Below are 25,056 nucleotides of genomic sequence, written 5' to 3'. Positions count from 1 at the left end.
GTTTCTTTAATTATTCTTTGGGATCACTAGGGTCAAAATCAGCAATTTTAAAAGCTTTGCAGAAGCATCTCAAAGTGTAAACTTCCAGCTTATTCCACAGAGACTCCCACTTTGCCTGCTGGCAGACAACATCTCTGTCCTTACAGGCAAGGGCAGTGACGTAGGTCCTGTCTAATGAAACAAGGTGAGAAATATCAGCCTTCTGGGAGGGACACTCACAGACTGCAGGTCTGGGGTGATCTCTAAAGGATCCTTGGTCTCTATCCCACCACCAAGGACATGTGGGGATGGGAGGCTGATATGCATCTAAACCATTCATGACAGCTAAGTGGAGAAAATACCTCCTTTACCAAGCAGGTGCCACTCTTCCTGACACAAGGATCCCAGTTTGGGTAGCAGCATGCTCCAAAGAGCTCTCAGGTATCACAGAACTACAAAAGGGTCAAATGTATCCCAATGCAAAGGTTTATTTAGCTATTGGATTCAGCCAGCAATAGAAATAATAGAAAAAAAAATGACATAATAACCTAACCTGAACTTGGTAATTGAAGGACTTCTGTTTCTTGTCTGGTTACAGGAGAATAAAGAAGACTGTAAATCTAGTCTACTTTTCATAATACTTGCTTCAATCAAAAAATATGAGAAATTACTTTTATCTTCAGACTCTGTACCTGATTTCAAACCTTTGTTCTGTATAAATCCTTCTACATCATCTAGCATGTAAGGGGTTTCCTGCAACTGCTAAAAAAGTAGGCACAACAGGACAAAAGGTGTATACTCTGCCAGACACACACCCCTGAGCCTACTGCTGCTAACAGTCTCCAGCCTCCCAGCAGATCCAGCCCTAGGCTGTATCCTACAGTTAAAATCACAAACCTGCACTGCTGACAACCCTGTTTGTTGCTAAGGAAATTATCACCATGCCATAAAGTTTCAGCATTTTGACTACACTGCAGGTTAGAAGCAGGAACTGAAACTGAGCTGCAGAGGACAAAACCTCAGAAATATCTATGATCCTTGGCAAATGTGGGGGGGAAAAAAATTTAAAAATCTGAGAAAAGGGAATAGATTTATGTTTCCATGCAATTATAGGAATGCTGCTCTTTGACACTGCTTTTCTTCAAACTAGTAGCATTTGAAAGCTGCCAGCAAAGGGTACAGCACCTACCAGCTGCCCAAAATAGGCCAGGCTTTTCAATGATAAAAATGCATCAAACACATTAGCTAAACATGTAAGTTCATGGCTATCAGGACAGCAGTGGGTGGAGAGTAGAAGGATTTATGTATAATGCTGAGAGAAACTTGAAGCATTTTGAAAACGAGATAGATAAACAAATTTCCAAACTGGGCATTACTTTAAATACAGATGATTTAACACCTACTGTGATGTACAGGACCTAATGCTCAAGGGCAAGGCTCAGATTGTTAAAAATTCTAAATTATAGAATCTGCATTGACAAAAATGGAAGGAACAAATTCCTAAGATGCACCAATTTTGCTTTAACAAATTATCAGAAGAAAAAAAAAAAATGAAAAAAAAATCCACCCCAAAACTAACAGCTTCTTGAGAGGTGGTTAAGGGAGAGAGCTGCTTGCTTGGCAAATCACAGTTCTGACACTGAAATATATCAACTTGTCAGCTTTGACAAGAATCATTACTTAATTTTCCTAATTACAACTTTCAGCAGATTACAGTCAGACTCGTCATTGATTCAACCCTACACAGATAAATGCTGAATAGGCCTAGGAGGGAGAGTCATCCATCAGAAGTGACAAATCACCTCCTCCCTCCCTTTCTGTATGCAAACCCTCCCATCTGAACTGTGCATCGCCCAAGTTAGAAAGACATATTTGGAGACAGACTGTTGGTATTTCTTAAATTTACTAAATGCTACAAAATACAGGTATTCAACAAGGTTTAAAATCAATTTTGAAGCTGTTAAAGGGACTGCCTGCATTTCCTGAACGTAAACCCAGACAGCATATTAAATAAATTAATCTACCATAAAGACTGAGATTTGCATGTTGACATAGAGTTTGCAGATTCTCTCCCAGTAAAGTTAAGTGAGCTTCAAAGCTCTACTATTGAAATGCTGCAAATATACTAGAGATTAACTCATGATGAAAAATGGCAGTCTACCTGCTTCAACATGCAACCTATGGCATCTCTGTCATTTGCAGCAGTTGCTTTTAAACATCTACTCTCTTACAGAGAGAACATTGTATCTGAGCCTGGCTAATCAAAAGCAACTCTTTTTGGAGGAAATCAGGGCATGAACTTTGTTTGGCTAGATGAAGTCCTTTGGCCTGCATCTGGGGTGGATGGGAGAGAAGCACTTGTTTCTTTTCCCTAGGTCAGGAGTTTTTCCCTCTCCCTGTTGCAGTTGCTAGGCAGCCTGCAAAACGTCAGGATGTGAAACCTCACATTTCTTTATGCATTGTGTACTCTGATGAAGCACAGCAAGTGAAAACAAGAGAGTTTCAAAAAGAAAAAAGAAAGAGAGTCCTAAAAAGATCACTCTCTCCATCCACAGCACCATGATGATGCAACAATTGCAGATATCTGCACATGGACTCTAAAGAGTGGACACAGAGAAGCCAGGACAATGCTCAGATATCCCAAAGCAAGGGGGGAACATGTGATTGGTTTTAATGACATCATAAACTCACTGCTCAGGGACCTCCTAAAAGACTTTTTCTCCCTCCCACAATCCCTTTTCCTAAAGGGGACCTCAATGAATGAGAAACAGCAGCCTTTTGGAAGGGCAATCCTCTTCTTGCTGTTCCACTCCCTGTGTCATCAGCTTTCATGATGGTCAGAGACAGCTGTGTCTGGATTCACAAAAAGCAAACACACCCGTACTGTAGCCCATAGGATACAGCAGAAAATAGTTAGGCTATGCAGGAATCCAGCAACCTGCCCAAAATGGGCCCAGGCTAATTTCTCTGTGAGGGAACAAAATGTTATTGTGGGTAGGCTGCCTGTGCTACATTCCCTATATCCCTTTGGGAAACAATATGCCCAAAAGTGTTAATGGAAGGAGACAGAAAATTTCCTCAATGCTTTCCAAATGTGATGCAATGAGGTTCTTCCCCCTCATACCAGGCAGCTGAATTCACCAGAGCTGTCTTTAAAAGCAGCATACAGGAAGCCATTGTAAGGAACAAGAATCTGACTTTCAAATTCAGGTATATGCATGTGGAGTTCTCAAACCCCAGCAACCACTAACATGGTATGAATTATTGTTTTACTAGAAACACATTATAACCCCAAAAGGAATTTTCCATTTCAAGTTTCTGAAAGATGAGAGAGAAAACCAGTTCTGTTCTTAAGAGGATAAACTAAATGACAATCACAGTTGAAGAAATGGAGAAGGACCTGTAATTATTCCTACCTTGCCATTGCTATGCCAACAACACAACCTCCAACTATAGACCAAAATCCAATCCAGCCTGCATCCACCTGACAGGGAAAAAAACAAAACAGAACATAGAGAAATGTGTTAAAGCTCAGAAAATAAGATGGTGTTACTTTCAAAACAAGTGTTGGGCAGGAGCTCCGAACTGCTAACAAGAGCTCTCTACAATATTCTGAAGTGCAAGGCTTTTTCTGGGAAAGGAAATAAATTCACCACAAGAAAGTAAGACTAAGTAGTGTATGCCCTAAATGTGACCTCTCTTTATGGAATCTGACTAATGTCCTCTGTTTTTTTATAATACTCTATCAAAAGCTTAGAAATCATCTGCTCCCCACTTCATCTTTTCTACCATGCATAGATTATTTTCTTTCACTAGAGACGCAGCAGCCAACAATACTCCCATTTTTTTTACCTACTTCTTCCTTTTTGTTAAAAGGCATGTACAGTTCTGAAAACACTCACCACTGATGGAGAGTCAGCAGGGAGAGTTTTGACACTTTGGGATGCCAAAGCTACAGTTCATTTTGTTTAAAATTTCAGGGAGTAAAGTGGTCCATACGTATTACCAGCATGTTAAACATAAAAATCTGATAAAACTGCATGCTAGTGCAAAATAAAAACATGCCACTTACAAAACAGCTGCTGATTATCAGTCAGGAGATACTTACCTGGCTTACATGAATGGGTGTCAATATCAAATCCAGAACACCAGACCAGCCAGAGAAAACACCCAGTGGTATGGCATAGGCCAAAGCAATCATCAAGAATCGGAAATTGCTGTGAAGATAAAACGTGGCCATTAGCCTCAGCTTATATTACAAATTGCACCAAGATTAGCCAGCAGAGTAAATCACAACCTAGAATCTATATTCTGCCCATCAAAAAAACCAGCAAAGGTCTGAAGGAGGAGTGAGCCAGGGAAAACAAGAAAGGTATCCAGCCATGCCACTGAATTCCTAGTGGCTGATATGTTACCACCTTAGCACTGATAATAGAAAAAGCCAGTCTCTCCACATTGTTCAAAGATTTTTGTAACATGCTGGGCTCATATGTTTCTCATTTCTGCAAGCAATTCTTCCATGCATTGGCATGGGCAACCTACTTAGCCTAACCGTATGTTAGGAATAATAAGCACTAATTTAAAAGATTAAAAGCTTATTTCAAAAATAAAATCAGAGATTCATCCCTCTTGAACTGCACTTAAAAGATCAAAAAAACCCCAAGCCTGTTTTAATTCTCTTTATTTTGGTGAAACGCAAGGAAAGCTCTGGAAATGAGGCAGATACAGCTGCAAGAGTGGAAAATTTTGACAATTTGAACTGGCAAAAACAAGAGACAGCTATAATACTCTACTCTGAATAGTCAACATATTTGCTTCCCCCCCTCCCTCCCAATTATTCAACCTTTAGTATTCAGTGAAGGTGAAACAGTCAAAGCTGTATCATCATCTTCAATGTATAGAGCTAAATAGGAATTTAACCAACAATTTCCCCCATTCACCATAACTGAAAGCAAATGCGAAGTCCTTGCTAAGAGAAATCCAAGTTTTCCTCAAAAATGTCTCAAATGGGAAAGAAAATATACTTTGGAATCTGAAACAGTGATATTTTAAACTGAAGAGATTTTATGGTGATTCCAAGGTCAGTTATCCCATGGGGTATCTGTGTAACCCAAAACATGGCTCCCCCTGGTCAAAACAATTTACATAAAATTGATCCTGATCAGTACCAGTTCCTTGGCAAGCAGTGGCAATTTGATAGCACACAGTTACAAAAGCCAAGAGGGAGAGAGAGATTCAATTACACTCCAAAACATTTGTAAGTTTGCAGCTTATGCTGTTTTACTCCCTTAGATGCTCCACACGAAACACAAGCAGCCAGTGCTTTTTGCACTGTTCTTTTTCACACATCCTCTTCTTGAATAACACATTCCCATCCCATGAACATATCCTCCGCTTTCAATACCATTCGTGTCAGATTTATCTTTTAATGCAAAGAAAAACAACCCTCAAACTTTCAGCTCTTCTATACACTAGTTATATTTCTTTGAATGCTACTGTCTTCCTAACAACTTTTCTCCTTTTTTAAGAATGCCATACTCTTATCCTAGTCTATCTTGCATCACCTTGGCATTTGATGCTATTTAATACTATCCATGTGAAAGCCATTTCAACATTTGTCAAATAAAATAAAAGGGAATTTTGCATGGACCTCATAGAGCCATATTGTAGATTGCTAAGAGGAAACAAGTCTGAATGCAGCGTTCTGAAATAACACTTGCTGAATATTAAAAATCTTTGGCTATCTGGACCTCAACTTCATTATTGAGCTACTTTTGAGGGAGAATTTTGTCCTTTACTTGAGCAGTGTTTTCTGTGGTGTATTTGTTTTCTGTCACTCAAGCAACCAGACAGCCTGAGATGCGGGATAGCTGTTCTGTGCCACATCCAACCCCAAGTACCAATCCTACAGTAAGAGCTCTGCATGATGACAATCTCCAGGGACAGAGCCTGCTCCCCTGCCTGGTCTCCACAACAAGGAAGGTGACCAGGAGAAAGGGAGCCTGGCAGTGACAGAGATACTGATCACCAGGTGTCATTCTGCCCCCTTGCCCAGCAATACCTCGTGCTGCCTAAAGCCATTCCAAACACACATCTTCAGTAGCAGCTCCACTTTTCATGGCTCCAGTCACTTGTGCACAGCTTTTGCAATTTTGCAATTGCTCCACAGAAAGTAGAAAAATGTGCTGTCTGTCACACCATCAGCTGTTGAACCCACACTGTTTTCCATCCTATCAGCAATGACAGGATATCAGAATTAGCTTCCCTGTTAAACCATTCTGCTGGGATATGAATTGATTTTTTATTCTGGTTTTTTCAGAAACCAAACGCCACTAGAATCTGCAAGACAGGCTGGTTCAGAGGGGAGCCCCATCAAAGTCAGTCATCTTTTTCAGAGTAACTTTGACAGTGCCTATTAACATCAGGCACATTCTGAGCAGCTTCCATTACTGGACGATGTTGTTGATGAAAGTGTCATTAAAGCAATAATGATGCATAAAACTCCTGATACAAAATTTCAAAATTGCTTACATAGTCCCTAGAAAACATAAAAGCCATGTAACTGGCTAAAAGTATCTTGTTACTTCAAATCAAAAAGCACAACACTTTTTTTAATGCAGGTTTTAAGACTTATCAACCATTTACTTGTATTAGATTTTTTTTTTCATTGAAGTTTGTGGAATATCCTGAACTGGGGAAATAAAAACAAGTCATATTTGCTTCACCCAAGAAACTGAGACAGGGCACCACACATTTTCTAATGGAAATTCAAACTACACTTGTCACAGTGTGTGATAGACTGTTAAAAGATTTGGGCTTAGCTCCCAAACCATGACCAATCTGTTGTCTCCCACTGCAGACTGAGAGAGTTGGTATCAGGACATAATGAGACATCAACTAATTGTAACAATCTGTCAGAAGGAGGAACCCTCCAAATCAGAAGGAAGACTCAAGTTCCTAAGAAAGTCCCCCAAAAAGGGCCCACAGGGGATGGCTGACCTCTGCTGCTGGTGTAATAACTCTGCAAGAAGCAGCTCACGTAGAAGACTGCCAAAGGACCTGAAGGCATGAAAGAGTGTGGGAGTTGCAAGGATGTGATAGATCCCCTTGGTATCCAAGGAGAAAAGGTCAGTGACTTCAATGTTGCTTTATTGCGAAGTAATAAAACTGTAGCTTGGTGGAGAAGACAGAGAAATGATGAACATCTCAATTCTCATGTTTGTATCTGGTGCATTGCTGGGTCAGCCCACCAGCTCACACACATCCTGAATGCCTCACACACAGTTCTCACACCAAAGGGTAATTCTATAATAAAAGGAAATCATGATTTCCTGGTACTCATCTGCTGGTTACCTTCAGTCTATACCACCAAGTCTAAAGAAAGGCTCTCTAAGCCAAGATGAAGCCTAGATTAGGCAGGCAACAGAGCTCAGAAGCCAAACGAACCAGATGATGGATTCCTTCTGAAGCATGGCAGATACCATTTTCTTTTATAAAACTCCCTTGCATGACAGATTGTTACTGAACAGCTCCCCAAGATAAGTGGGCTTAATGATGAACTGTTGATTGTTTCATGTGCAGAGGAATGAAGAAGTGCCTTTGATAAAGGGTAGCATGGAAGAATGCGAGACCCGAGGGAAGAGAGCTATAATTATCTACCTGTCCACAGTTTAAAAAAGCCCTCTTTGTTCTTGGAGACACTGTAAACTATAGTCATCACTGAAAAGTCCAGTTTGTTTTCTGAAGTTTCACTGGTTATTAACACTAAGCCAGCTTTGCTGTTTACATCATGACCTTACCAGTATCTCAGGTCCACTGTTTACAACACTTTAAACACGGAATCTAATGGTTATAAAACTCCCAAATGGAGCACTGTCAACTAAAATTTTATATTTCACCTGCAAAGCCAGTTGCTGTTTGGATTTCTGTTCAACAGCAACATTTTTACAACACAGCCCTCAGGCAGGGTCTAACGGCACATCAGCTTGGGTGCAGAACAGCACTACTGTGTGTGATAAGTGTCCTTAAGAGAACTGCTATTTTTTAATACCCTGAATAGGTCACTTAGCAGACTAACCACCCAGCTGTACTCACACCTCCTGAGTGCCAGCCTGCTCCAGGATGAACACACAGGATTAAGCATCCTGCCAACTATTTACTCCCCCAAACAAAAAAAAAAAGCCTCCAAAACCAGAACAAAACCCAGTGACAAGGGATGAGTTGTTTTCACTGCCTCTAAATACAATTATTGAAAGTACAGCCCACAATAGGCCTGCAGTAACTAAATGTCTAAAGCTGCACAATTATCGAGCTTCAAGCAACCCTTTATATGCAGATTCAGCTCCTACATCACTCAACAAACAATTACAGCAAGAGTCAGAAGCTTCCCAGTGAAGTCAGTCATACTCTGTACCAGGGGAGAGCTCTTCTTTGCCCCAGAAGTTCCTCTGTGCAGTATCATCTACAGGGCATGGCCTTCACAATTATTCACCCTTAATATTACAGTTGCTTTAGCTGCTCCTCTCAGATCATATTTACATTACACAAGACACTGTACAAACACTGGGGGAAGTGGGACTGTGTCTTACAAAAAGAACCCAAGAGGGAGAAGCTGCAATAATGTCTCTTTCTTTATAACCTCTCTCTTTATTTAACCTAAAAATTCAAAGCAAGCTAGCTCACCTTTGAGCCTATCCAGAAACACATCTAAAGACATTTTTCCTATTCCCGCTTAATATTTTAACATACAATTAATGAGATTTAATAGATCATATAACAGTTTTAGATAGTTCATTTATTGCTTCCATGGTTGAATGAAAGCAGCTGAATAATCCTCCAAAAGACAAGTAAACCCCAAATTCATTCCAAAATAATAAGCACAGAGAAAACCAACGTAGAAATTATTTTTGCCCAGTGTTGTTCACTGTTTTCTCACTGCTCACTTTTAACAATCTTGTGTAACCTGATGTAACAGAAGCATTGCATAAGAAAAGCCATGCTAACAGGATGACTAAAGCACTGCTGGTGCTGAAGGACTGGCATGAAGAATGGAGATACACACAGTGGTTTAAAATTTAATGTCTGCTCTTTAGCAGTTAGCATCCTTTTATGTCTTGACATTAATATTTAATTTTATTTTGTTTAAAAGTACTACAAACCAACTTGTTTGCTCAATGAGAAGATTAAAGCACACTTGTTTTTATTTACTTAGGCACTGATCTGCTTTGAAGTGGAAACCCAATGAGGTCCTACCTTAAGAGTCTGCAAAAACTTCTCCTGTAGCTGAGGCGCTGGCTCGCTGCAGCCACGCTGGGGGGGAACGGAGGGCGCGAGGGGAAGTAGGCCAACGCTGCAGAAAATATCAGGGAAACCATTCCAAATTCTAAACAGGAGGGCAAAGAAAAACAAAACCAAGAACAGATGTTAGCATTGAAAGACTTATTTCACTGCAGTGCTGTTATCAGCCAGCCTCTGAGACATAAATCCCATCACAAGTGTTTGACTGCTCCTGACAACAGAATTTCGTAACTTGAAGGAGGAATTTCTTTCTCCTTCCCCAAACAAGATTTCAAATTGAGATGGAGAATCAGTGAGACTGGCAGTCCATTCCAGTGATAGGTGCTGCAGAGAACAAGGCTCACACACAGGGAACTCGGCAAAAGGAAAGCTTTTGCTTTTTCTCTTCAGAGAGAACTGCAATATGAGGATTTGGCCACATTTCCTTTCGATGAAGTAGCTCAGTGCAGGTAACAGCATGCCAGAGACTTGAAACAGATGGGACTGGGGAAGCCCCAGGGCATGGAATAACAATTATTCATTGCACAAGATGATGAAGGCAAACAAAAGGTCAAGCAAGGCAGCAGTTCCAACACAAACAGTACTACATGGCAACAGAATATAGAGAGCAAAGTGCAGAAGCAGCCATGGATCATGAATAGAAAAGGTGCAGGTAAGAGGGGGAAAAAGAAAGAATACAGCTGTTTGTGGATGCTCTGCTTGTTTAGCAGCAGGAATTCCAAATCTTTGAAAAATTTCATAGCAGAAGTTTGAACCTGAGCTTGAGAAGTGATGAGCACTTCACAGAAAACAGTAAGTCCCATGAGCAGACATTCTGAAGAGAAAAAACTCTACCCACAGTCAGTCTAATTAATTTGTTTTACAGGGCTTTTACAATATATACCATGTTCTCCACAGTCCTCAATCCCAGTATTTCTCCTATTGCCTTTGAAAACAAGATTCTTTGCTGATAGAGAGAAAAATGTATAGCTGAAGTGTGTTATCTTAAAAGAACTTGTGATCTTATAACAAAGGAGTGTTCACTGACAGCACAAATAAATTCCAGCAGAGCTGGATACTCAATTGCCTTAATTTTCTTTTTTTCTTCTCTTTTTTAATAAATCAATATGAACATGGCACTTTGCCAGGTCTTCTCCTAAACTAGAAGAAAATAAATTCAGGAAACTGAAAAGTAAATAACACTCAGAGTCTAAATGGATCAGCTGGAGATGGAGAAGGGAAATGAATGCTTCCATTTGGCATATGGGAAAAAAGGCATATCGGGAGTGTGACAATGCCATTTTTCATCATCAAATACTAAAGGACTCATTTTGAATTACTTGGTGTCTCTTTTCCTGCTGTGGTGTAACTGCATGTTTCAAGGGCCAAGGGCACTTAAACTAGATCTTACTCCTCTGCTCTTCAGAAAACAGATTAATTTCTATCTTTGTGCACATTGTTTTGGACACCATGATCACTGAATAAAGACCTGGCAGCAACTGATCACCCCAGACCTAAGAAAGGGATGAGATGCTCTGTCACTACAGGATGATTCTACACAGCTCTTTATGTTTATCTCCCCACCTCCTGCCTCTAGTTTACATACAGGTTTATAGACATATATATTACACACATTTTAATCACATATTAAAGGAAGATTTAAGATTGCAGATAGGTATAGCCAATAAAGAATGTGATCACACAATCCCATCAATTTTGTCCAAGGTACTAAAGTGCCCTTCTCATACTGCAAGGGAAAAGGCCAAGTTTTATTCTGCAGAATGACAGAAATATTTAAATCACAGAAATATTTCATAACAGGTGCCCATCTGGGGTCTCATCTATGCACTGCTTCAAGATTTCTACCACTCAAATTGCTGTAGTAGGAGCAGTACAGTAACCTTTTTCTTTTTCTGCCTTTTCTTTTTTTTAATTACTAAGTTCAGGATGCTGTCCAGGATGCTGTCCTTGCAGTACCTTCTTGCAACGCTTTAATGTTTCCCAGTGTTATACTTTGCAGGCTAACAAATTTGCCTAGATAGCTCTGCTCTATGCCTAAATGAAAAGTGACAAATTCACAGTCACAAATTCACAGGAAACAAAAGCATCTCCCTCTGTTGAAGAATATGAGTTTTTAGGGCCATCTTAGCTTTGTATACAGTACTTACACCTCTACCTAAAGTCCAGGTACTGCCAAACACATCTGATTTCTTACATATTGAAATCTTACCTCAACAGGAAACCCACACCTTTATTTCCATAATTTAATTTAGCAGAGTAGAGGAAGAGGAATACAGTCTAAAATTTTTCCTGGGCAGGTGAGTGAAAGAGTGAGTGAAAGTAAGCAAAATTGAGAAGGTAAGAAATAGGTCAATGCTGAGGACGAGGGAGCTGCAGTCACAAGAGAGAGGCTCTTCTTTAGAAGCTGGCAGCTTCTCAAAAGTGCAATGGATGCTTGCAAACAAGGCAAAGCACATTAAATGGGGCAACTCATAAATTAGTGTGCAGAGACACAGATATGTACACATCTGTGTACTTGTTGAGGAATGCTTCACAAAAGCTGGGTACCACACCATAGTGACTTGTGATGTGAGAGATGCCTGCATCTCAGCCTAGGAAGCAGGCACCATGATGCTTGTGTAAAAAAAAAAAGAAAAGAAAAACAAAGAAAGAAAGGAAAAAAAATTAAAAAAAAAAATAAAGAGGTTCAAGACTCCTTGATAACAAAGTATTTTTCTATTTTTCCTTCAGACGGGCTACTCATAGCACAAAAACCTTTTCAATTCCAGAAACTCTCCTCCCCACCTTGTTCTGTGGGAATATTCCAGGGTGCATGAGGGCTCCTTACACACACACCATTTTTTTTTTTTTAACAAATAATAATTTTACATTGATATTTAGGAAAGTACAAGGCTAAAAGCTCTGGCTGCAGTCTGGAATAATTAATTTCCTTACACAATTCAGGTAATACAATTCAATCCTGATTTGCTACACCCATACTACTTGAGCTGTGAACCAGAATGTGCAGCAACACAGACGAGACAGAAAGAGGCTGTGGCAATTCAGCTGAGCTCTGAGTCCATGTTTGAGCTAAAGGAACAGCAATTTATTAAAACACAGAAGAGACTGGAGTTAACAGATCAATTTCAGAATGTGTTTATAAGCAATTGCTTCATAATCATGTTTGAGCTTAAGTCCTTGGAAAATCTGCACACTGTTGGCACACTACTGATCCCAAGTCAACAATTCACAGCATTACTGTCTTTTAAGACATCATCTAACTTTTGGAGGCTGCTTATTTAATGCTAGCTCACACAAAAGCAACAGGCTCATTAGAAATGCAGAGTGCTTACCCTGTGAAACTGGCTTTCCCATAGTATCTGAAAGAACAAGTCATACCAAACCTGACCACACTGGCTGAAGAAGTGGGGAAGTGGGACATTTGGGTCCAGCTTCTTGCTCTTCTACATTCTGCAAAACCTTTACTTCTAATCTGTGAAGTCAGTTTGAGCCTAGTTTTCTGCACAGCTGTTTAAGGGGACAAATAGTACCCTACCACACCTACCAAGTATTTTTTGTCCCACAGGTGAACAGAGCTGTCTGTTCACTGTTACCCACTATGGAGCAGCTGTCCTTCCACCTCTGGACCCCATGTGGCACAGGAGAGCACAGGGAAGCAGTCAGAGGAACCTTGTGCCTTCAGCTCTCCAGGGAAACAGAGTTAAGCTGAGACAGAACAAATCTCATGAGGGATTCAAAGCAAACTCCTCTTTGACAGTTCTTAGCAATTTTAAACCAGTTGGAGGTTTTCCATCATTACTGTGATTCACTGCAGGCCAGCTATGTTCACAAAGCAGCTCTCTGTCATTGTCTGAACAGCTACAGGGTTTGCAGCTCCTGAAAATACACATCCCATAGGACACAAACACCAGCACAAAGACACTATCTCTGTTCAAAGCACGTTCAAATACTAAGTGAGAAATACAGATGCCTCACAAAACACAATTCCTAGGAAGCTGAAGAATCATTGCCTGCTGTAGAATCATTGCCTGCTGGGACCAGAGATCCCAAACAGGACTACAAGGGTGTTCCCACATCCTTGCCAGCTCAGAAAGGTAGAAAGAGCCATACTGAGGTGTGAGGCAGGCAAGACCTGAACCTTGGTGGCAACATCCATCCCTGTTTCTGAGGAAAATGCTTGGGAAAACCTCCCGAAAGAGAACAGAAGAGAATGTGAATCTGATGCACTGCTGAAGGCAACATTTCTACTGCTACCAGACTCAAAACAGTGGTTTCAAGCACAGCACGGTATTTCCTTAGGCAGATGAATTCTTCCCTCTCCATGTAAAATCTGCAGAGGGAGAGCTACAGCACTTCTCTAATTGCTATGGTTTTCCTCTCCTTATCTACTGCTCCTCAGGACAAAACCCAACGTGCTTTCGTTTTTCCTTCTTTCACACCAGACATTTTCATCTGCCAGGAGATTTTCAGAGCCTAACACCTGTGAAAAAGGTTTACTTGTGAAAAAGGCTTAGCTAAACCTGAATTTGCTTGTTGTTCCATTTGAGTCCAGTAAAAAGTAGCTTACTCAAAAATACTTGCTGAAGTCATGATCCAAATTCTATTACACTTTCTTTAAAACAAACATTAAAGTGGCCCCCGCCCAACAGGAATATTAACTTGACAAATTTCCATAAGGATAACGTCCAGGAATAAATGATCACAAACAGCTAACTCAATCCACTAAACTTCCACATAAACTACACAGTATATATATGTTTGGACTTCTGGAACACTTAGGACTAACTCCTGGCTGGATTTCAGAGGATGCAATTGTAAGAGGGGAAAACCCCTATCAGATGCAATTCTTAAATGCTGTACCAAATTATATTCACTAAAAATTAGAATGTAGACACTTTAGCCACTTAACCAATTCTATTTCCTTAAAGTTTGCTTCTAATTTTTTTGAGTGACAGGAAGAGGCATAGAAACCATTGTAATAAAAAGAGCAAGGATAAAAAACCCAAGTTCTATCAGGAGAATTTTATATCAGTGATTTTTTCCACTAAACTGTTGTCACTTCATTGAAACTGCTCACCAGTAAGAATTACGTGGTTTTAGCTAAAACCAAAATCTATCATGTTTTAATTTCAATGTTTCTGATTCTGTGGATTCTGAAATACTAATTATCTAATCACATTTGAAAGGCACATGCAGGTCATAAATTAAGGCTCAGTTAATGCAGAATAGAATTTCATGCTAAAAGACTACTGAATTTCCATCCTTGCAGAAACAGTAGTAGAAACCCAACTTGTCATGGAAACAAATTTTTAATGAAAATTCAATAAGCAAAAACCAGTTTTGAAGCTCAGGGAAACTCCAAGAAGACATTTCTCCCAAGATCAGCCGATACAAACAACCGAACTACTTCTTTTCAACTCAGTCTGTACAAAAGGCTATTAAAAAAATTAATCCTCCTGACTCAATTAACTTCCCCAAGGCACAGACTAGATCCTGTGCAAACCAGCCACTAGAGGGTAGCGGTTCTCAAGCACCAACACACAGGACAGCACGAACACTTTGTGTTTAGTCTCACCTGCATAGAGCACGGCCTCGATGCGGTCCTTGATGTGCTGGGTGTTGGAGGGCGCTCCCAGCTGCGCCGTCCCGTTGGGCGGCGGCACCACCAGCGGCCCCACCAGGAAGGCGGCGGCCGAGCCCAGGTAGTTGAGCAGCGAGGCGATGGCCGTGGCCGTGGCGCGCTCGTCCGGGGAGAACCAGGTGGTGGAGAGGAAGGGAGCGGCGTTCATCACCGTGGGGCCCGCCAGCCCGTTCAGCAGCTGCCCGCCGTGGACCAGCCTGCGAGACAGAACACACGGCACTGAGAACCGCTCGCTGGGGTTTGGGAATTAAATCGGCACGGTTTACACGTTTTTCACAGAGGTACTGTGAAAAACGCCAACCACTCGTTTTAAAAAATTTAAAAGTTTAATTGTCGGGATCTTTAGCTTGTCAGAGTGACCCCGAGAAAAGTTAGAAAGTCTCTTTTCCCAGCCCGGCACTTGAAGAAGGAGTCAGAGCTCTTCATTTCTCGGTCTCAGGGTTGTTCATTGTATCTTATCTATAAAATTCTTTCTCCTGTCCTGCCGAGGTCCATCCAGCAGGACAGTTCCAGGCACTCTGCCTGCCCCGGGGCACTGTTATGTCTTTATACTAAAAACTATGTATACAATGTTTACAATTACTTTCCAATACCTATAACCTGTGTTAGACAGTGAGCTTCTACTCTAAACCAATCTGTAAGTGCCAAAATCACAGCAGAAGATGGAGGCCAAAAAGAAGAAGAAGGAGAAAGGCTGGACATGCCCAGTTCCCTCCATCTTGCCCCCTGAACCCCTATACCAAAAACCCCAAAATCTACTTTTCCACCCTGTGATAACTTCACTATTATTCTACCTAAACTGTTGTGGCTTGCTGATCTTCATATAAGGTTGGTAATTTGCTCCATAATCAAAACCACAGGAATTTTGGGCTCTGTGCCAGGGTCTCTGAGACCCCTGGCAGGGGTCTTGGCTGCTCAGGACAGCCAGAGGGATGTTCTGGGTTCCAACATTTAATAGTAATAAAATGGTTATAAAAATAGTAATATGATTAGAGTAATAACAATTTGGACAATTTGGACTAGGACAATATGAGACAATAGAAACAAAGAGTTACAGACGTCTGGGTACCTTTTTCTGGGCAGCAAAATCCCAGAAAAGGACACCATTAACAGAGGATTAACCCTTAAAAACAATAGCCTGTGGCATATTCATACATCTCATACATGATGCATAAATTCCATTTAAACACAGGATTCTGTCTGGTCAGTGTCAACTTCTTCCTCTTAATCCTAACGGCGTCAGGGCTGAGCGAGGCAGGAAGAAGTTCATTTCTTCTGATAAGAAAGCAATAAATTCCTTTTCTCTGAAAGATTTAGGTGTCCTGTAGCAACTATCTCACTGGAAGTCCTTTAAAAAAAGTATCTTACATAGCATAGTTTCTATTTTAACATTATAACCTAAAACTATATTTAACACACTACTTAAGAAAATTAATACAGCATAACTTTCTAACATAACACATATAATATTCATTTTAATATTTGAGAAAAGCCAATCATAAAATACACATTTTTCACAGGTAACTAGTGCTGGAAATGGAGCTGCTGCACAAAGAAATGAAAGGCCTGTGCAAAAGAAGGATATTCTATCCACCAAAAGAAGCCAAATTAGATTGATTTAAAGAATCCAGAGCTACTGTGATCTCATCACCTCATATAAAAGGAGAAGCAAATGTTCTCTTCAAAGCAGAAAAGGAAAAGGGAATAAAAGGAACTTTCTTTGCAGCAAAAAGGTATCATGACAGGATATAAAAGTAGAAAAGGTGCAATAGCAGAAAAGCTTTAAATTATAAACATTGTAAACCTGACCCTCCTGCCTGCATACATCCCAACGGAAGATTTAAATTAGTTATGGCAAATCCAAAATTGAAACACTTCAGCAAAATACTCTGCATATTTGCATATTTTTTCACTGCATTATTTATTTTTATTTACACACACAGATGAGCTCTATGTGCCTACAGATGAGAAGGCTGGGCTGTTAGGGTTTCCAAGAGAGTCGTCTTCTGCAGCAATCTGGCCATTCTCAACACACTGCTGAAACAGCCAAGTAAACCCAGATTTTTCTCATTTTTCACACTCATTGGGATTTAACAGATAAGGCTGGTGACAGAACAGAGATAGTACTTCCAAGCAGTGAAGTCTCTGCAAAGTTTGGCTTAATAGTAGTACAATGAACAAATACAAAAAGGACTTTTTGAAGGCTCTCCTACCTGCAGAATTCAGTCAGAAATCTTCCACTTTGACTTTTTCAAAAAGTAATCAGCCATAGAATGCAAAACTATTTCAGAACTTATATAAAAACTTCATGCCTAAAAAACAGCTAGAGTCACATGAGATACTGCAACTCTCCAAAGTAAATCTATTCATTGTGCAATAAAGTGGGGGCAGATGATATTTTCAAATGGGTGGTGTTTTTTTAACCATAGCAGGAACTCAGTGTTATTGCTGCAAGACTTGAGTTGTGAGACATAAAAAGCTCCGGCTTGAAAATGGGGAAACATAAGCCAGCATTTAGGCAGGGTTTCAAGCCACAAATGGCTGCATAATATACAGTATGGCAGGAGTTCTTAAAGCACACAAAGGAACACAATATGCAAAAGAAATGCCTACAGACTCTTTATAGAATTAACAAGATTGATTGCAATAGAAAGGAATAGAAGCTACTGATTCTCAGTGGATTGGAAATTAAATTTTTAAACAAAATTTATAAAAAACATCCAAAAAAAAAGCATTATTATATATCGTCTAAAGGAAACTCTTTCTGAGCTGGGACAGAAATAATATCCACTTTTACTTACAAGCAATTCACTGTTTTTGGAGGTTTTTTAATGCTCACACAGAAATGACAAATTTCATTACTAGTGTTGATAATGTGCTTCAGATGGACACCACCAAGGCATGGTCAGGCCTTGTCAATGCTTGTTAAACTCTCACACATGCTAATCCAAAATGAAATGGTTTTAAATAAAGAAAAAGTACTATATAAACAATGCTCTGGTATTTTTCTGGAGGACATATTACATCAATACCCCATGGTTACTCTCCAGTATATTTGGGACAAACCAAGGTATCCTTGTGCACTTTGGTATTTTCATTCTACTTATCTCACTGTAGTTATTCTCAAACTTTAAAATGTTCCAGGCTATTTGCAGAGCTACAGCACATCCCCAGAAACAACTGCATTTCAGTAGCAAGTAAGGTAACTACTGCAACATATAATGATTTTATTTTAGTATTTCCTCCTGTTCCAAAGTGAATTTAATGCTTAAATGATGTACTTCTTACTGTATGTTTGGAAAACTGTGTCACCATTTATAGCTTTAGGTGTACTACCACTTCTTTCACTGACACCACTCTGGTGTTATTGTTTTAATCCAAATATGCCTCCTCTGTAGTCATCCTAAAGGCAAATAAAACTCAGTAAAATCAGAAAAGAGTACAATAGTTTTGCAGAATCTGTGGTCATGTAGGCACTTCATCTGACAGAAGAAGAAAAGTTTTGTAAAAAAACCTCTAAATAAACCATCAGACAAAAGCCCCAGTTTATGTATTTTGAAGATTACACACACATTTTCCTACCGTGTACTTCAGATTTAGATTATGTCTATCAAACTCCATCATCTGAATAAAGCTCTATAACAAATCTTACACTCAAAGGGAGCAATAAATGTTAATTTTACTTTGCAGATCCCAAGGGATAAAGTAGCAACTTAATCCAGTATTTAAATTCTATATTAGCCTTTGTCTTTGTGGTTTTGGATTTGTTGGTTTGGTTTTTTTCAGAGGGTGAGCCAATTTTGCCTCTCTCCAAGTGTCTTCTGTTGGTGTTTTCCTGGCTGCTCTCTCTCCAGCCTTGTCCTGGCTGGTGTGCTCTGTTCACAGATTTGCATTTTTGGCATTTACCAAGCCTGACATTATCATCCAGGGCAGAGCATCTCTTATCTTCATATTTTTTAATTTTTCAAGTCCAACATATTTGAGTTAATAAACACTATTTTCAGACCAAATTGCCATCAATATACAGACTACTACCTCAAGTATATCTGCATATGATAACAGCTTAAACCCTATTTTATCTCTTTTTCAATACTGACTTGAATTAAGCTACTCTTTCCTGAGAAAATGATTATTTGCATGGTTCTTCTGCACATCCTTAACTCACTTCCCCAGAGAGGCAGGGATGAGAGATTCCAAATGCAATTCAGAGCATTTACTAAGCTGCTGCTGTGGGAGATGTATGTAGCAGCTGCTCCACCTGACAGAGAAATATGAACATAACAGTATTGGTGGCTTTTTGCTGTTTGTTACAACATCTTATCAGCACTGCACTAGAATCTGGTCTCACAGCCTGTGAGTCTCCTCTCATATACCATCAGTGCTAAAAATTGCCCCAAGACCAAGAGAGGTTTGTTTCTGTTATCCCCTGATTTTCTTCTTGTTTCTGCTACTGCAAAGGTGCAAAGAGGAGCTGCCTTTTCCCCATCACTATTCCAATTTCATACTGCACAAGTTTTCTCTTTCCTGAGGAAAGGGATGAAAAGATAACTTTAGCTCAGGATCTTACCCAGATGGAAAAACATTTCTCAGTCTCATTGCACTATCAAGTGTAATGTTCATCTGTTATTTTCCCGGTGCTGTTTTCAGATGTGTTATTTATCCAATCATAATTTAATTATTTTCATGTATGGAAAAGTAGAAAGCTATTGAGGTCAAATGACAGGAAATAACATGAGCAGAAGGCTTCTTAATCATAATAATGAAAGAGAAAATTGGAAAAAAGTTACACCAGAAATTCATTCTCAACTTACAAAATAATTGATGACTGTAGCTTAAAGCAAAATTGGGGAAGTAAACATCTATCTAAAATATTTTGTTACTGTCTGAGTGACCAGGTCAGGACTCATTTTGATATGTCAAGGTTTTTGACATCTGACCTCCCTGCTAATGAATTTATGTGCTCTGCCAAACTTGTAATTTGCAATTGAACCTGAGCCCTTTATGAGCCCTTATAAAGAAAAAAAATAATAATTTGAGGAATTATGGTAAATGGTAGTGTGAAATATCACAAGGCAGAACATCACAGTAATGAGTAACTTACATATTTACATTATGTATCTATCTAAGAAAATAAACATATGGGCACACATACACACTTTTGCACAAAATAAAGATCACTTCTGTTCCTAACTGGCCTCTGAACTGCAAAAATATAGTACAAGGGACAGTTCAAATACAGCAATAGAAATTAGAGAAGAAAAACTCTTACTGTACCATACTGTCACCTCTTTCCCAATTTTTTTTATCAAGTCACATTATAAATAACTTTAATTATGCAGTTTTCACCACTTCCTTGAGAAGATTTGATACTTCTATCAAGAACTGACCTGGCTGTACCTGCTTTACTCACTTCTTGCAGTCACTGTTAAAATATCCTAACAGGCAGGAACAAAGAAAACCATGAAAGGCTATAAATGCTGGAATTACAATATACCTGAGCAAACTGGGTATGAAAAAAGTGAGATTACACTGGAAAAAGATTCTAGTGACTGATGATATTACCATACAGTTAAGATGGGAAAGCACTTACATTTACAGTCGGCTTTATTTTTCTTTTTCTCGTTGTAAAAGTTGAAACTTTGCATGCATGGTCACAGTCACATCAAGTACTGGATTTGTTAAGCTATTTAAAAGCTGTATGTAACATAAGTGGTTTTTCTAGGTAAAAAATCCAGACATTTAGTGTTCCTACCACTGTGTGTCTAATGCCTGGACTTAGGAGAATTTTAAATGAAAGAAAATCTCATTAGTTTCTGCTCTCAGATGGGGAAAAAAGGCAACACTGGAAGGAGAACTACTTACTCAAAAATTACTTTTGATACAATGGATTTAAAACCCACAACACTAAAATAAGTATCCAAAGTTCAGTTCTAAGATATGTAAAGTGAACCTTTTCTGGAAAGGCTAAGACTGGAGAAGTTGGATCAGAATTTTAACTGATTCACAGTGTGGAAAAAGCATTTTCACCTTTTCTTTGGCAGACAACACCATGAAGAGCAGGGCTGCCAACCCCAGGGTGTTGCTCTGACTCTCTAAACACAATGACAACTTTCCAGCCCAAGTGGAAAATTCAATCCCTTTGCATCTTAGGAAGAAGCAGAGCTCATTTCAAGAGCCATGAGAAGAGGAGATTCTGGTGCAGGTTTTGTTTGTGAAACGTCTACCCTGCTTTTCCCACTCGCTGCCATGAGAATTGACCACTTAGTCACTTTTCAAACTTCTATGAAAATACAACACAAGTAAACTGCAATTCAGTTCTGCCACTGTTGGGGAAAGTGAAAGGAGCAAGGAAGTCACAAAAAGTGCTGATTCTGCAGGAAGACAGGGCTACAGTGTGCCACTTACTGTGGAAAAGGTTACTACATGAACTGCTGAGCCTAAAAATTAAAACAAAAAGCAATTCTGGATAAAGAAGTTGATGTTTTATAGAAATGGATGGCAAATATTTCTTTCACATGCCTGACAATTTCATTCACTGAAACAAGTGGATTGTTCAGCTCTTGCTAATTTGGAAGACAAACGGGTTTATGTAGTGATTAGCTCATTGTGGGAGCTCCTGGAAGCAAATGAAAGAGACCCTTCCACTGGAGGACTTCAGAGAACTTTTGAAGTGCTATTAAACTTAGTGTTACGACATGGCAACAAAGCAAGCAAATACCTCCTACTCTAGAGTGTCTATACTGATGTGTGATGCAAACTGCTTGCCCAAAAAAAGGCACATGAAAAGCCATGGATTTACCCACATTATATATTAGGAGACTGTTACACCTCAAAGGGAACCAACATTAGTTCTGTCAACAACCACTTCTGATTTTTCACAATCAAGCTGCTAGAAGTGGACAGAGCTTTTCCTTTAAACTCACAAAAATAAATATAACAAAAGAACCTCCTAGTAAGAGGAACTTTTTCAGGCACTTTCAGGGCAAAGAGAATTAGGGAGGTCAAATTCATGCTTTACTGCAATTCATTGCTACATTGTATGACAAATGCAAATGATGTTTTGTTTATACCCCAAAGAGAGAACAACCAAAGGCTCTATGTCTGGAAAAAGACTGGCAAGAAAAATACCTCTGGGTAAAGCAATGAATTCATCTATTAAAAATAACATTCTATAGATGAATTTCATGGAAATGCACTTCCTTTCGGTATTTTCATTAAATGATATATTTATACTATAAAAGCTTTCTGCCTTCTGGATATTCATGGATTGAGGCCATTAGCTTTTTTTTAGCTTGTTTTTGATGCATGCGACCATTGATATGTGGAATAATTTAAAGCTGTTTTTTCCCCCATCAGTAAGAAATATTATTGAAAGCACAAAGCCTGAGTCATTGTTTGGTACATTATCTCCAGAAATAGAATGAAAAAAAAAGAGAAAAACTTAGAAATGCACATTTTGTCATTTTCATCAGGAATTAGGCTCATGTTTTACCCCTGCATGAACCATGGCCTCGGCACAGTCAGTCAGACCACCATGGGAGTGGGCTTAGAAGTGACCACAGCATCTCCATCCCAGGCATCCCAGCCTCATGGCTCTTCTCCCACACTTAAAGAAAACAGCAAACACATTTACAATGTTCTAAAAGTTAGTGATTTTGGGGATTAAATTTGAAGGATTGGAAAATCAGAGTTACTCCAAAACTTATTACTGAGAGCCTGCTGAGAGAGACAAGTATTTGCAAGGAGAGGAAGCAGCAATCTCAGGCAAAGAGCCTGAGGTGTCCATCACACATCCTGACAGGGGAAAGGGATGAGGTGGGTGTACAGTGAGACCCCCTGGCACTGTGATGACAAATTCCCTTGCATCCTCACACTGTGTTATTGTGCAGCCATCACACCTGTCACACACCTGTGTGTGGGGGGTTCTTCACTTTATGCAGGTTTGAAAGATAAAGGCACATAAAGTCAAAGCTGAGGGGCTTTTTTATTAAGTTCTGTTTTCTTGTTTTTCTTTTAAAACTAACCAACTCCACAAACCCATTACTAAAAGAAGAAATATTTAAAGCAACACTAATAGAGGGCATGCTCATCAAATATGAACAGACCCAAAATACACAACATTGTAAACACAAAGTAGGCAATTACATTATGGGCTGATGAGGCAAAACATACTGAAAAAAATTATCAGGGAAGTGCACCAGGACTGGCTGCTATTTGGGCTGCTGAGGGAGAAAGCTGATTAAGATTACTTAGTACAAAAGAGGTCCTAAGTAGGATTTTTTAGTAAAAGAATAGGAGTGTACAGGAGATGCAGCAAATTAAAGAATGGGATAAACAAGACCTATTTAAATATTCCTGAATAATTTTTCTTAAGCAAGTGAAAGAGCAAGAGGGTGTTTTGATTATAATGCAACAACTTCAATATAAATTTGATTAATATGAATTCTTTAAGGACAGAAATTAGCCACCATAATATGACTCACAAACTAAGGCAAAGAGCTCAGTATGATTAAAAAATTAAAAGCGTTCTACAGTTGAGGATACCACCTGCCATTATATGAGATGAAGCTAAATATCCCACAGAGAATATAAATCCTCTTCCCTTCCAGAACAGGCTTGCACTAACTGAGGCCTTGTAGAAGTGCTGCCCACTAAATACTGCTGCAATACCAAGCCCTTTCTGAGATTATTTTAAAACTCCAAGAATTTACAGAGGGTCTGTAAATTGCTAATTCAGCAGGCACGCTGGTTGCAGGTGGGTGACACCCACAGTGCCACGGCCAAAGTCCAGGACAGGAGCACAAGGAAAAGAGCATTTATGACCAGAGCTGTCAAGTCATCTCCTTTTTGCACGAGGGCTGGTCCAGCTGAAGGAGGAGCCAATGTGGCTGCCCCCCAAGCTGATCAGGAGCTGCTGGTGCATGACAGGACATGTGGCCCCAGCAGTGGCAGGCGGGACCACTGGGCAGCCAGAGGGACATAAATCACCCCCCACCACCATCAACAAATAAGCAAAGCTGGAAAAAATCATAACCATTTAAGAATACAGGACCTCTAATCTAAAACAAATGCTTTGGAACAGAGGTTAAAAAATAAACCCAGTGTTATGGTTTAAGGCCTGGCAAAGCCAAGGCCCCCATAAATATACCTTTTACCTGATATCTGCTGTGAGATGTGGCCAGGAAATAAGCAAAGCAGGCTCCAACTTAAACATAAAGAGAAGTTTATTAACTAAACTACACACACAATTACTAAACTACACACACAATTACTAACCTACACACACACAGGGAAAAAAACAAGGAGAATGAGAACTACACAGAAACACTTCCTTATCCTCCTCCCACCAAATTCCCAAACACATTTACATTTCCCAAAAAATTATCCACACTCGGTCTGGCACCACCCTTTGGAAAAAAAATCAAATCTTCAGCTCATAAGGGATAGACGGAGTCCTTCCTTGTGCCACGGACTTCTTGTCACAATCAGCAATCCGCCCGGTATCTTGCTACCTCGTGACATCTCCTTTCCATGCCGAGGTGCTCTCACCACCTGGCATGGGATGGGGCAGGGGCCTGCCTTCAGGGCCTTTTAAGAATGCCTCGTCTCGTTCCAAGCAGAGTACAGTCACAATCCTGGGACCTCTGTCCCCCCCATGTCTTCTATACCCCCTGGGGCCGAGGGGTCTCAAAACCAAACTCTCTTGACGCCGAGCCTCCGCTTCCCCCTGCAATACAGCCTCTGCCTCACCAGGAAACAGTCCATGGAAATACAACAAAAAAGAGTCCAGCAAAAACTGCCACTCCATCTTCCTCCATTCCTTCAACATCTCTCTTCTCCCTTTGCCAGACCCTCCTTACTGGCCTAATTTTCTTCCTTCATCTTCCACTCCTGTCCCTTTCCCAGGAAAGGCAATGTTCTGCGAAGCCTTCATTCCCCAAAGGGTTAAAAGGTCTTCCAGGCGGCCGGACTGCCCGCTGCCCCCCCCCCTTTCTCCTCCCAGCCGTGCTGCCTGCCGGCACATGATATCAAGTTTCAAGATATACAGTTCGAGCACGGGCTGCATTCTCTGGGGGGGGAATAAACAGGTCGCTCAAGGGTCTGCCACCCTTCCTCCGAACCCGGGCCTACCGTAGATC

The 25,056-nt window shown here is 40.0% G+C and overlaps 1 protein-coding gene across 1 annotated transcript in view; it reads right to left on the bottom strand.

The window, feature by feature from the left end:
• SLC49A4 (solute carrier family 49 member 4) overlaps positions 1-25,056 on the bottom strand; it is a 68,920-nt gene that overhangs the window by 18,432 nt on the left and 25,432 nt on the right. Inside the window, exons 3-6 of the mRNA XM_054278245.1 lie at positions 14,852-15,114; positions 9,232-9,361; positions 4,088-4,196; positions 3,396-3,463 (exon numbers count right to left, since the gene is read on the bottom strand). Of these exons, the coding sequence (XP_054134220.1) occupies positions 3,396-3,463; positions 4,088-4,196; positions 9,232-9,361; positions 14,852-15,114 (570 nt within the window). The remainder of the gene's footprint in view (positions 1-3,395; positions 3,464-4,087; positions 4,197-9,231; positions 9,362-14,851; positions 15,115-25,056) is intronic.

Source organism: Melozone crissalis, unplaced genomic scaffold (assembly GCF_028551555.1).
Source record: "Melozone crissalis strain CALT ecotype California unplaced genomic scaffold, PUWL_Pcris_2 ptg000023l_1, whole genome shotgun sequence".
NCBI classification, from domain to species: domain Eukaryota; kingdom Metazoa; phylum Chordata; class Aves; order Passeriformes; family Passerellidae; genus Melozone; species Melozone crissalis.
Note: the sequence above shows the minus strand (reverse complement) of the source record. Positions and strands in the feature narration are given on the sequence as shown.